Genomic DNA, 14303 nt, shown 5'->3' with positions numbered 1-14303 from the left:
ACTGAGCAGGGAGCTCAGGATTTAGCTCTAGATTAGGGTTTGCCCGCTCTTCTTTCACAAGTTAAGGGTCCCACCCAGAGCTTTCAGACTGTTTGGGCTTTCTTTGTAAACGCGAACAAGATGAATTTAGCTCCTGGCTCTGTTTTAAAAAACTGAGGGAGTTGCAGTTGATTGCATCAGCCTCTGCCTAGGTTCTTGGGCATTGATGGAGCCAAGTGTATGTTTTTCTCTTTTATGCATTTTTAAGGCACCTAACATTGTGGTGTCTAAGTACAGTTCTGTTCTGCCCTAACCACCAGGTTCTTCATACACCAAAGGGAATGTGGCATGAGGTCCTTTCAGTTCACTGGGTGGTCAAAGTGTACAAAGCACAGTCATAAAAAGAGGCAGTGTGTTGCAGTCTTGAGTTTGGAAATACAAAGCAGCTACAGCTTGCTATAAATAGCTCATTTTACGTGAAATGAAACTTGTTCCATGTTAACACAGGCAAAGCTATTTTGTGTTTAATTGTCCATGAAGCTTCCAGGGATAAAACAGTTTTTAAGCAGGCTGTCCAAATACAGTCCTGGTTAAATGTAGCCCTTGTGTGTCTCAACAAGGGTTAATCAGGAATAAACCTTTCCATATGGAAAACATATTTTTTTTCATGTTTTTCCCCTGCAAGACTCTTTGGCAGCATAGGACTGAAATCAGAGGGAGAGGAACACAGTATTTCTCAGAGATCTCAAAAAGAAGTGAATGTTCCTCAGCTGAGGACACACCCGCCAGCACCACAAATGTGTTTTGCTGTAAGACTTGCTTTTTCTGTGGGCTTGGGTAAGCACATTTTCAGAGAAATGGAGCTGTCACTGTTGGCTTTAAATGCCTTATTGCTTCAAATCCCAGAAAGGACCTCAAAGTGCCAATAAATAAACTGAAACAGTCATAGACTGACATGAAATGTCTGTCAAAAGTCATCTTCTCTTTACGAAAAAACCCATGCTCAGTCCTGCAGAGGATACATCACGAGCACTGCATGGTCTAGTCACAGAGAGAGAGGATGTTCACAGTGGGAAGCCCCATGAGCGTGTGCAGGTCTGTGATCTGATTTATTCACATCCTTCTCTTACAGAAGCTGTGGTAATGATTACAACATCCTGTACACAGTTGTTTCTCCTTATGGAAATTAATCTCTGGGGCTGCTGTTGGGTCAACAGCCCAGTCTTTCACATTTGTCTCGAAGTAAATAGTGTGTTAGCAATCCTTGTATAAGCATTAGTGTTACACACAAATCAAACCAGTTATGGATGACAGCAGATATACAAAATGTAAATGAAGCAAAATGTATATAAAGCAAGTGCAGTAGTTGAGCCCAGGGACAAGAGCTGCTGTGATATGGGAAAGTTCAGCTGCTGTCCTGCCCCATGTTTATTTCTGCTGCTAAATCATTTTTTTTCCACATTGAACTTCCTACATAGAAGATGATGTTCTAAAAACTGACAATTTTTAACCTGTGGGTCCTCAGCCAGGAATCTTTCAGGGTATAATGGTAAAAGAGCCAGCTAGCTCTTCTGATTCCTTTATTTTGCAAGAGACAAGGTCTCCAGAGGGAGATAATATCTTTCATTTATTTCTAGAAAAATGGACAAGCTTGTCTGTTTTCTTCATCTATGTCCATCACCCATCCCCAGGTCATGCCTCTATTATATCCTTAGATCATCATGATTATAACAGCAACTTGTAGTCTGTTTTTAGTGCCAGTCACAGAGGTTGAAAAGCTCCACATCATATCCCTTACTAGTTGTCTCCATTTCACCAGTGGAGTAATTTAATAGGCTTTCTGGAATTCAGTAGAAAAGCTACTACTGGTGTGGGAATAAATTGGTCTCCTGAGAATGAGCCCAGCACCTTTACTTAGTGCAGTCCTTCTTTAGTGTCTTCTTGATATTAAACTGATTTTGGTAGGGTATGAACTTTTAACCAAGTGATTCAAATCACTCCCTAAAGGTATCCTTCCTCCCCTCATAGTTTACCTCAGCAATATAAATATCAGCTTTATGAGCAAAAGTTTCTCTGTTTGTACCTCAATTATTTTTTAAGCAGTTGTGTTGTAATATGACTTGCTACGTGGCCTTATACATGACGGCCCAATTTGCTGGTATTTCCCCCTTAATGACCATACTTGCAAGGGATGATGTTTAATCCCCTATTGTGCTGCCAGCTGATTCCGTGTCTTCATGTTTTTATTAGGATGTTGGTCATGTTAAGTCAAATATTTCAAAAAGTCCAAATGTTCTGTATCAACAGAACTGCTTTTATCATCATTTCTCCAGGAATGATGTCATGCTAGCTGCAGTTTTTCTTTCCCACGGTCACCATTTCTACCTTTCAAATATTGGAATTATGTTGGCAGATTTTCAGTATAGTGGAGCTTCCCAGCTTTTCAAGCATTGTTAGAAATTAACTCTACTGGTTAAGAGAATTTCTCAGCCAGTTCCTTTAAACTTACCTGGACCTTCTGTTTTGACAGTGCTTATTATTAGCACGTATAGCTACATATTGTTCCTTGTTACAGAAGGTAAACTGTCTTTTTCATCTGCTACATCATATGGGATAGATACATCCTTCTGCTTTATTTCAAATGAAGAAAAGAAATGTCTGTTGAACATGACTGCCTTTCCCACATCTCTGAGTTTACTGTTTTCTTTGTATTATATATAACTATTAGATATTCATAGTTCAATAATTCTTTACTGTTTATATTAATTTCTCTTAACTTCCCTTCTTTCCCTTCTTTTTGTATTCATTTCCAAATAATTGTATTGCTATGTTCTTTTAACCAAGAAATGCTTTATGACCTATGTAATGTTTCTGTGCCTATGGAATGGTGTTCCTGAGCAATTCCCATTTTTCACTGAGGTGTTCCACTTTGAAATTCTGTTCCCCCTTGCTGTGCCACTGGTTGCTTTAGGCTTCAGGAAATAGGCTTCTTTAAAGTCCAAAGATACACATCACTGGTTAGTGCTGCTCTCTGTTTGCTCAAAAGAAATGTAATCAGATTGTGATGGCAGGTACCAAGGCAACTGTTAGTTCTGAGTCAGTGATTAACTCTCCTTTGACCATCAGAATGGTATCCAGTAAAGAATTCCAACTTGCTGAGTGCAGGACTTGCTGTATTAAAAATTATCCTTAGTATTTTTTTCAGAAATTGTGAGAAAAACTTTGTTCTTAGCCCATGATACACCCAGCAAATGGCAAGGTAAGGTGCTTCGTGAGGTTTCTGTTCCCAAGTGTGCAGCCAGATGTTTGAGAAGTAGCAGCTCAACTCACTCAACTCAACCCAGATTTGATATTCTGTAGCCAGCTGCCCACGAGCACCTCATTTTAGGTCTCTACTTGGAACTTAAATTCCCATATGTTCGATGCCTTGTGATGCCGAATCAGCAAAGAGACTGTACAGTGTAGTTCTGTCTTTGAATTTAATTGTCATGCTTTTGCTCTTTTTCCTCCTTCATCTACAAACCATTTTCATGTGATTCAGGCTATCCAACCCAATCTGACTAGGGTCCTTTGATTAACCTGTACATAATAAATTCCTGGTTTCTAAAATGCAGTATCTTTGTTGTTTTTGCAGATCTTTGTGTTTTTAGCACTGATGTGTCTTATCCTAGCCATTGGCAATGGCATCTGGGAGCATGATAAGGGCTACTACTTCCAGGTCTATCTGCCCTGGGCAGAAGGTGTCAGTTCTGCCTCCTACTCTGGCTTCCTCATGTTCTGGTCGTACGTGATCATTCTAAACACAGTGGTGCCAATTTCGCTCTATGTCAGGTATGTGCCTGAACCTCGTTTCATGTTTCATCTTAGGAGAGTTTTGACTTCTACCTTAGTTGGGAGCAGCTCTTTTCCCAATACATGAATGAATTACATTGTGGGTATGACACACAGCCAAGGCCAGCTCTGTGTGCCACTGCCACCTAATGAGGACCCCTGATGGCCACTGCTTTCTTTGTGGGTCTTGACTAGTCAGAATAAGCCTGATGTGGTGTTAAAGAACAGGGGGCTTAACCTTCTTCTCCTTAATTCCCCCATTTATTTGTCAGTGTCTAATATCATCTTGTTGGATAACTGCACACCACAGCGATGTTCTTCTTTCTGTTGCCTTGGGCGAGCTCTGCTAAGGCTGGAGCTGGGATACCAGTGAGGTCTTGGAGAGGAGAGGATGACTTTGCAGTTTAAGGGGAGGTTTTCATTTAGGATGCTATGACAGGGAGACTGGAAACCTGTTACCAATAGCACCTTGCTCTCTCATGGTTACGCTGCCCACCAAAGAAAGTGAATGTCACATTCTGCAATGTGGCTGTAGGGCTCATGTGAGGAGTGGATTCTAGATATGTATGATGTTTAACCAGGCTGAGGATCTGCTGTCCTTAGCGCAGTATGAACAGAGAGAATGTCATCACTTGCCTCGAGAATGTAGTGCTCTGTTGGTTACTGCGGATAGGCAGGCAGGGGTAAAGGGCAGGCAACATGCCTGTTGTGCTTTTGAAACCCTTAGGCTGGGATGTAGACTGACTTGGCCTGGGTAGTTTTTTGTTTGACTCTAACTCTTCAGGGAGCTTTGCTACTGACTATAGAGTGAATTCTTGGTGTATAATTCATAGAGATCATTTGTGTAAATTTTGTGATGTCAGACTGCAAAGGAAAGCTCATAGCTGCTGGAGATACCCTTTCAATAAAGCTGCTGAGAGGGGCACAGAGTTGTGCTCAGGGTTAGGAGTTTGGAGGTTGCATTCTGAGACTCTCTTTTGTGTTAGGAAATATGAAGAATTCATTCCATTCCTGTCTAGTATTTCACACCGCCGACAAAATGGAAATTCATGTTGTCTGTGTGCTGATAAAGCTCCATGATTGTATTAAATTACACAGTGACTGAGTTGTTCTGGAAGTCTGGGCTGCTTCAGCCATGGCTGTACTCAAGCCTCGGCATCACAGCCCAGCTCAGCTCAGCTCAGCCCAGCCCAGCCCAGAGTCTGCTGAAAATGCCTTCAGTCTGATCACCGCTCCCTAAACTGCACCAAATGAAACACACTGCTTCTGCTGTCTCACTCTTTGGTCCAATGACATGGCCTATGCACAGCCTATTTGGTGTGCAGTGCTGCCGCTCATTCACAGTGGGATTAATGAAGCTTTGAGGGAATCTGGGTGTGAGTGATTTCTTGCTGTTTTTTTAAACTTGGTGTCCAGCCTAAGGCTTTCTGTCACAGAAGAATGGCCCTGGCAGAAACAAATACCGACTGAAAGAAAGCATCAGATGTTTAAAATTTCTTATGTACTTCTGAAACTTTTCAAATATATTTATAAGTTGTTTTATAAATAAAGAAAAGGAATTTACCACAAACCTAACCATTTTTTTCAACTGGTCTTACTTCAGCAGTGCTTAGCATATAGACTCTTTGAGATGCTCATGTCTTTCAGACTTTAGTGCTTAAGATAAAGATCTTGTCCCTTAAACTAATGAATATTTCATCACCTTCTTTTCCTCTTTCACCAGTGTAGAGATTATACGCTTGGGCAACAGCTTCTACATTGACTGGGACCGTAAAATGTATTACCCAGTGAATGACACACCAGCTCAGGCCCGTACAACCACACTCAATGAAGAGCTGGGGCAAATCAAGTACATCTTCTCAGACAAAACGGGAACTCTCACTCAGAATATCATGTGTTTCAACAAGTGCTCCATCAATGGCAAATCCTATGGTATGATATCTGTTTGTCTTATTCTCTGGGTTTTATTCCATTATATGCCTCAGTGCACAGACACTAAAATGATGTCTAGAAGAGACAGTCTTGTAAGAAGTGGGACAAACTTAAATGGCATTATGTGAGAATTACTGCTTTGAAGTGGTGGGTGGTTTCTGATGCCATCAGGCCTGGAATGGGCACTGATATGCTGATGCCAGGATGTTTGGTCTGTCTGTCTGTCTGGATGTTCCCCTCTGCAGGGGAAAGTATCCTGTATCCTCCAGTCCTCCTGACCACACACGTTTGTTTGACTTGTGTGTTATGCTCAGAAAAACAGGTTTGGTTTATTGTCCTACTCCAGCTGCAGTGATCAAGTGCAAGGCTGTCTGTCAGGTATTCCTGGACAGTCCTGATTACATCATTTGCATATCTTAATATCATTTTTATGAACATTGATTCTCCTTTTTGCCATCCTGGTACCTCCCTTTTTTCTGTCTCACTATCCTCCTAAATGAAGAACCTGCCCCTAATTACTTTTTCCCCATTGGTCCCAGTTTTGCTACATCTGTACCTGCATTTGTCTTTTCTGATATTGCTGCCTAGGTGATCTCAGGCTAATATGGTGTTATTGATATTGTTACCTAGGTATTGTTAACCTTGCAAGACTCTACCCCCGAAAAAGGTCCCCAGTATTTCCCTCCAACTATCTGTGACATTCAGCTGTTTCTCACATAACTCCCTCTTAACCACTTGTGAAATCAGCCATCCATCACAGCTCTATCCGTAACTTTTGTCAGCTTCTCACACAGTTATCTCTTGCATTCAGCAATTTCTTATGTCATGAGCAGTGCTTTTCCATATCCTGTTCAGGTAGTTTAACCTTAGGCCAAGGTCTATTCAATGGCTTAGGTATTTTTCTGCAGCCGTAACTATTACTTCATCTACTAGGAGAGAGAAAAGGTTGTCAGGAGTTGCAAAAAATGGGAAACAAAAGTTGTTAGCTCTGTTTGATCCTGATAGTCATTGGCTTAACAAGCTCGTTCATTGTCTGGTCCAGAACAGTTTTCTCCATACTCCTCAGGAGGTGCCAAGGATTCACAAGCTTCTAATTGATTAACATCATTATACTGCTCCAGAGAAATTAGTCACAGCTTATTTGTAAATTGATGTTTGTTGTGCCTGTGTCAGACCTGCTGATGGACTAGTGTGCCAGAAAACTTGTCTTTTTTCTCAGTGCTATTAGTTGGTCCAATAAAAGAAGTTGTTTTTTCCTATAAATCTTGCTTTGCTTATATCTGTAGACCATCGTATCTACAATAGCACTACTATGCTAGCCAGCATTAGTACTGCTAATCAGAGTTTGAGAAATAGTCAGTCTGTTTATTCCTGTCTTATAACTGACTTTTCCAAAGTGGATGTTGCCATGGAATATAAACATAGGATGTGGGTTCAAGAAATGAATGGGAAATATGCAGAAATAAAGCAGACTATTTCCTGTTGTTTTTTAAATGCTTAGCTTCTTCCTTGTAATATGCTTCTTTGGATTGCCTGCTCAGGTGCATTTGGGAAAGCCATAACAGAAAGGATGAACTGTCTCTGCTGCCTGGGAAGGTACTCTGGAGGCTTAGGCTTTCCATTGAGAAGGAGGTGCCTAAAGGTCTCTTGGCTACAGTTCCCAGGGGATAAACTCATATGCAGTTGAGATGAGATTCTGGATTTTGTCATGGACTAACAAAGGGACAGATTGATATGAAGCAGCAGTCCTCAGGCTTCATGTCAAAATCTGTGTGGTTGTTGAAACTTTTTAACTTGATCCTAGCTTTAAAACTTTAACTAGTTCCTGTGATAGACAGGCTCAGAGACTGCACTCAGCTGGAGTTTGTGGCTATAACCCCAGTCTCTCTTGCTTTCAGGTGATGCGTATGACCTGGCTGGCCAAAGAATAGAAATAAATGAGGTAAGTGCTCAAGTACTGACTGGGCAGGCTCTGTGCTTTCTCCATAGGTGCAAGTGGACTCTTGGTATATTCCACCCAGGCACAGTACATGCTCATGGTCCTCGATCCTGACGACAAGGAGGTCTGTCCTGATGGGCCTCAGAGGATTGTCAGAGTTGCATTCCCCTTCAGTAGGCTTGGTTTAAACCTGCAGGGAGGGCATCCTGAGTGCCTGCTATTCCCTCAGCTTCACATAGCATCCTACTGCATGCCCAGCTCCTCTGAACACTTGGCCTTTGCTTTTGTTGGAAACCTGCACATTGGTGAATGTTATTATCCTTGGCAGTGAATTAAAGTTTTAGCTGGGAATCAGTGAGTTCAGTAAGAAGGTCGCTGTCAAATTCTCCTAATGCCTGGACATTGGAAAGTGTGGAAATGAGTGGCCTTCCCATTTCTATCTACCCTCTGCTTGCTGTCACAAACTTGCCTGTCTGGGATTTCATTGCCTAAAATGTTTGAAAACTGTATGCAGTAATCCAAGTAACAAATGGCAAGATGATGATAAAAATCCCACTCCTCATTCCAGTGATTCATTTCCAAGCCCTTTAAAACTTAAATTATTCATTCAAATTGGCTATTTGTACTGAGCACTGTGCCTACAGACTGCCCTTGCTCAGGCAACAAAATGCGAAGGGCTGTTTTGCTCGGGGAGAGATGCCGATTTGCTGCCAACCAGCTGCCTGGCAGCTCCTCCTGCCCCTGCTACCCCACAGAGCAGAATCTTGCAGGCTGAAGGGCTTCTTCTCACACATCCACGGTGTAGCAGTGTCGGGAGCTTGTTGTGCCGGCTAGTGGGGGAGCAGAGGGGGCTGTGCTCTTTTGGTAAGTGCTAAATGTCAGCTTGCGCAGGTCAAAAGCATGACTCCCATCCTGGAAACTCTGAGCACTCCAGGGATGGGGCGTGAGTCTGAATCGTCCTAGGCAGGCTCAGCAGTACATTCCTGCATGACACATCATGCTTTGAGCTTCTGGCTCTTTCTCTGCTACGTTCCACTCTGATTGGGACTCCTTGTTTGAGGCAAAAAGGGCAGCGCCTGTGCAGTCGAACCTTTACATCACTTGTCTGCCATCCTTTTCCATATATTTTTTTCCTGCTGTGGGAGAATAGGGAGCACAATCTTTTGAATTGTTTCAAATTGGGCGTCCACATTCCCTTGTTGCTGACAGCCATTGAGATCAGGAGCATAATGGCTCCAAACAGGCTTGTGTTGTAAAGGCAGGCATTTCTGCACTACAGAAATCCTTTAGCAGGTATCCTGTAGGAGTATTTGCTTAGTACAGGAGGCATCTTCAGCTAATCAGGTTATCAGCTGGAGTGCTGCTTTGAAAGGCACCTCAAGTGCCTGTCCTGTTCTGTGATTCAGTAGCTTACATGGCCTCCCATTTATTTAGATTCATCAGCCTCTGTTGTGAACAGTGCCATAGGAGAGGGATTTTTGTAAAAGTAAGGAAGAGAGGGGGATATGGTGGGTGGTCACTGGTGTACAGAGATGTAAGAGCTTTACAAATAATGCTGAACAATATTTTTCAGAAAACAGAGAAGGTTGATTTCTCGTACAACCAGTTAGCTGACCCAAAGTTTGCCTTCTATGACCACAGCCTGGTTGAAGCTGTGAAGCTGAATGATGTCCCGACACATAGGTTCTTCCGGCTTCTCTCACTTTGTCACACAGTGATGCCAGAAGAGAAGAAGGAAGGTGAGGACTGTTGAAGGCACCAGACTGAATGGCTAATGTCCAACGTGCATCACAATATGTCTTTTCTCCACAAAAGCTGTTACTGTTCCTTTTGACCCCCCTGGTGATTTTTTGTAGTATATGGCTACATGCAAATCTGTCTCTTTGGAGGTGCCACGTGGGAAGATCAGTGCCCCCACTCCTCATGTGTTTCTTTGGTGGAATGATACTAGTGCAACCACCACATCTCTGGAGTTTGGAAATTGCAGTGCCACAGCTTCCCCAAGAAGATGCGTAGATGCTTTGCCTCACTCTGCCTCTACTCTGCACCAACTCCTATAAAGAGCAGAGCATATGCCACTTAGCCACTGGAGGCTCATTAGCTCTTCTCATCCAGTGTTCCTGCAAGTACTGGCCCTGTTAGGATGAAGTTCCATCTTTCCTGGTGCTTTAAAGGCTAGAACCATGAATACATGTAAGGTGAAAGTACTGATGAGAAAAACATATGCGGATGTAACTAGAAGGCATTAAACCCAAGGAAGTTGCCCTCCCAGTGAGATTCCAAAGAGAGTGATAAAGGCCCCCAAAAGAGGCTAGGGTCTCTCTTGCACTGGCCTGGAGAGTAGGGTGGATGGAACTGTATGGAGAGTTGTGGTCACAAGGTGCTTTTTAGTGCTACGTCTTTGCAGATAGACAGAAGAGCAGATGGCTAACTGCTATGGAAGGTCTTTGATCTTATATTTGTTTAGCCTCAGGAGCAAGGCAGAAGTGATACTACTTTTTTTTCTTACATGTCAGGTAACTTGGTGTATCAGGCCCAATCTCCTGATGAGGGAGCCCTCGTCACTGCTGCCAGAAACTTTGGATTTGTTTTTCGGGCTCGCACACCGGAGACCATCACTGTTGTGGAAATGGGAGAAACAAAAATCTACAAGCTGCTGGCTATTCTTGATTTCAACAATGTGCGCAAGCGAATGTCTGTTATTGGTATGTCCCCCTCAGTCCCTTCTTTCCTTCCTGACTTTTTATGCTCTCAATTTTGCCCTTGTTCTGCTTTGATGCCTTTCTCAAGAACAGCTGCTTTGTATCACTTTCTGAATAACATTTACTTCTGAGTGTTTGAGATGGGTATCCTCAACCATTCAGTAACACAGCAACAGTGCTAGATAAAGATCTAACCCACGTAGATGGGAGGACATCTTCACAGCTGGGCGACTATGATAGAGCAGCTTCTTGAAGACACTAGGCTCATCTCATCTCCTTCATAAGAAAGCAGGAACCTACTTCCTTCCAGTCAGCTTCAAAATTATCAGTGAAAGCTGAGGAAGTGGGAATTGAGAAAGAAAAGACAAGTAGAGAAATCCAATTTCCCACAATGGAAATGAAGAAACAATTCAAGAAACCTAGTGTAGCCTTTATTAATCTTGCAAAGTCCTCAGATACTTTAGTGACTGGGATGGCATAACTGTAACAAGAGAGTGGCAGTACCTTTACTGGCAGCAGGACTGGTTCTCTAAGAACAGACTGTTTTTGTCTTTTGAACATACATGTCCTCCTTGAGGTGCTGTTTGTAGGAACCACATAGTCTAACAAAGCATCTGCTCAGACCGGTGCAGTTTGGGAAATGCTGTCTGTGCTGCTACACTAAAGTTGAGGGTAGTTGCATTATCTTCTGTTCTAAACAAAGTACATCTCGATTTCTGGCTGGCAATTTGCCAACACACGACAGAGTAGGGATGTCTCTAAAAACCTTTGTTTGGATGCAAGTGCTATGAATGCTGAGTGTCTTAGTCTGGTATTTGTAGAATTATTATTCCTCTTCCTTGTAGTGCGGAGTCCAGAAGGTGACTTGACTTTGTACTGCAAGGGGGCTGACACCATTCTTTATGAACTGCTTCATTCATCCTGTGATACTCTCAAAGAGGAGACAACAGAACACCTGAATGTAAGTGCTTCTTTCTGCACAACAGCTCTGCATTTGATGGTTCCCTTTTGTCCATGTATTCAAACCTCTCTCATGCCTTCCTCTGGGCTGGAAATGCAATGTGTATTGAGACAAAAAGCAGGTCTCAAAAGCAGTACGCAAACACTAAGTATTTTATTATTTTTCATGGGGAGTGGACAAGGAAATTAATCTATAAAGCCTTTGGTCTCAAAGCAGTTGCCTAAGTATGTGCACCAGGTGCCATTTGAAGTGCTGTAGCATATTCAAGACATCTGCACACAAATGGCAAATACAATGCAGGACATTTAGAAGATCTGTGTTTCTTCAGAGTAGGAGCTTGAGGCCAGATAAGGGCATCTGAAATGGCACTGCACATCTGTGTTTTGGTAACTAAATTGCACCTAAGTCTGCTGTTACTGTACAATGCATGCACCTAGTACATTTGAGCATGTCTTGGAATAACTCAGGCAATCAGTAAAGGGCCACCAAGCCTTTCTCCTTCTTGAATACGATCTAGATCTGTAGTGATTGTGATCTGAGAGGCCTCAGTCAGGAAGGACTACACAGGCACTGATGCATATGCTGATTCCCCTCCCCTGCTCCCAGATCACATAGGGACATATTGACTGGGCAGCATGGAAAATGTGGCATTCAAACTTGCGGATTTTTATATCGTTGATGGTGTACACTGTGAGGTGGTTACTCACACAGGTGGATGTTTTGGCCAATATTTACTCCCTTCTGATGCCAGATTCTGCTGGTACAGAGCACAAGGTAACAGAAAACCTTGATAGAGAGGTTGCAATGGCGCAAACATCTCTGCTCGCTGCCCTGAGGGAGCCAGGGAACATTGCCGGTGAAGGAAGGGCCAGAGCACCGGGAGATGGGCTGTTGGTGTGGCTGGTTCCTTATGCAGCTTTACATCAAGCCTACTCTTTCAGAATCCACAAGGAGAGAAATTTTATGTCCTCGTATTGGAAGGAGGACCTCACTTTGCAGAAAGGGTTCTCTGTTATCCACCAAACACTGAGATTTGTATTTCCAGTTAAGCATATGCAGAAAGAGCACTTACAAGGACTTGCTGAGATGTCATGACTGATGGTGCTCACATTAAGCAAACAGTTGGATCAGCCTATTTGCACCTATGAAAATGTTGAGCACTGCTCAATTTCAATTCAGGGCTGAGTTCAGTGTGTTTTGTTTAGGGCTCATTATTCTGAATCTCATGTTGAGAAATATCAATAAGGGAAAAAAGTGCTTCGTTAATGTAAAGTTTTAGAGCGAAAACATAGGAAAGCCCTTTTGAATCTGGTCTCTGTAAGGACAGTGGCTGGCAATTATAAAGTGATGTGGAACTAGTTGTTAAAAAATACCCCTAGGTTTGTGGTCTAAGGTGTGATTTTTCACCTTTCCTTTGCAGACTTTAGGTAAGAAGTTTGAAAGAAAATGGTTATTTGTAAAGAGGGTTCTTTGTAAACCCCAGTGAGGAGACTGTTCTTCTTTGACCTCTTCTGCCTCACCACTGTCTCATAGGAGTTTGCTGGTGAAGGTTTGAGGACACTCGTTGTGGCCTATAAAAACTTGGACAAAGAATACTTTGAGGACTGGATCAAGCGTCACCATGTAGCAAGCACTGCCTTGGAAGGAAGGGAAGATAAATTGTCGGAGTTGTATGAAGAGATTGAAAAAGATTTAATGGTTAGTATTTCATGGAATCTGGGCCAAGCTCTGGGGAAGGTGGCAGGGATAGCGATTCATCAATAAACGGCTCAGTATGACTTCAGTAAACATTGTTCTGCAAACAGCTTGGTGGGTTGTGTGCCTGGAGTGGTTTGAAACATGGCAGTCCTGGGTTTTCGCTGGCATCTCTGTGAAGAGCCAGTAACTGGGGTGTCAGCCATCAGTGCATGGGAACGGTTTTATTTTAACTCACAAGGGTGTCAGAGTAGCTTTCTGTGATGAAGCAGCATACCAGAGCTTAAGGAAGATGACAGGGACACAAATATTTCATAGCTATCCTTTGTACATGCAAATGGCTGATGTATTTATTCTTCTATCTTTGAAATGGCAGGCAGTGAATAATCCCCAGGTCCCCCTCCATTTCAAAGAGTGTCGTCTTTGTTCTTGCAGCCCCGGGCAAGATGGGGGATGATGTCCATGAAGTCGTTTGTGTCAGTTTGAAACAGGGCTAAACTGTGATCTTCAAGTCATTCTTTTCTCCATGAGTATTGCTGCAGCTTTTTGAATGTCACAGGGTTTGCCTGTGTTTTAGAGCCATGAATAATGAATGAAAAGGATAAGAGGTGTGGGATCTGAGGGGAAGCAATTCAGCTTTTGCACACACAGCCATGCTCTCCTGAAATCTTGGAAACTCTGGGAGTTGTACTGTTGCTCCTTCCATTAGCTGTATGTTCAGGATGCCAGCAGGGCATGCGAAGGTGTAAATGTGAGCCTAGAATCTGCTGACCTTTGGAGGCAGGTGGAAATTGCATAGTACATAGGACAGAGCCTACTGCCCTCCTGGGTCTCAATACAGCAATGGAAAGTGCTAGTTGTCCAGTCCAGAGAATACATCACAAAGATGCCTTATGGGTTGTGTTCAAAGCAGGAAAGACATAGAGGTTTAGGAGGCTAAGGAACCACCTGCTTTGCAAGAAAGGACTATGAAGTTCATGGTCTGAGTAGAAGAGATCATGGGCTTGCAGGAGGAAGCAGTGTGGTTCAGAAGGAGAACACTTCTGTTGACACCAGACCTTCTCTGTGCCCTGTACAGGAATGGCTTTACTTTCAGAAGGTGCTGCAGGAAGGGACAGAGAGTGGGTGTAGGAAAGCCTGGCTTGTAACAGAGAAAGAGTTTGAAGGACAGTGTCAAGAAGGAAGTAGCAGAGTCTTAGGTAGGTGTAGAGAACTGCCAAGTATCACAGTCTGGTTGACAGTTAAGAATGGGAGTCCCTGAGTT

At 43.0% G+C, this 14303-nt stretch overlaps 1 protein-coding gene across 4 annotated transcripts in view; it reads left to right on the top strand.

Annotated features, from left to right (window-relative positions):
* The window catches only part of LOC135324352 (phospholipid-transporting ATPase ID-like), an 86852-nt gene that overhangs the window by 54511 nt on the left and 18038 nt on the right, over positions 1-14303 (top strand). For all 4 annotated transcript variants that reach the window (XM_064500410.1, XM_064500407.1, XM_064500408.1 and 1 more), the window contains 7 exons: positions 3614-3810; positions 5534-5742; positions 7641-7684; positions 9255-9420; positions 10198-10386; positions 11229-11344; positions 12878-13042. In XM_064500410.1, the coding sequence (XP_064356480.1) occupies positions 3614-3810; positions 5534-5742; positions 7641-7684; positions 9255-9420; positions 10198-10386; positions 11229-11344; positions 12878-13042 (1086 nt within the window). The remainder of the gene's footprint in view (positions 1-3613; positions 3811-5533; positions 5743-7640; positions 7685-9254; positions 9421-10197; positions 10387-11228; positions 11345-12877; positions 13043-14303) is intronic.

Source organism: Dromaius novaehollandiae, chromosome W (genome assembly GCF_036370855.1).
Source record: "Dromaius novaehollandiae isolate bDroNov1 chromosome W, bDroNov1.hap1, whole genome shotgun sequence".
Lineage (NCBI taxonomy): Eukaryota > Metazoa > Chordata > Aves > Casuariiformes > Dromaiidae > Dromaius > Dromaius novaehollandiae.
This window is presented reverse-complemented; position numbering and strand designations above follow the sequence as displayed.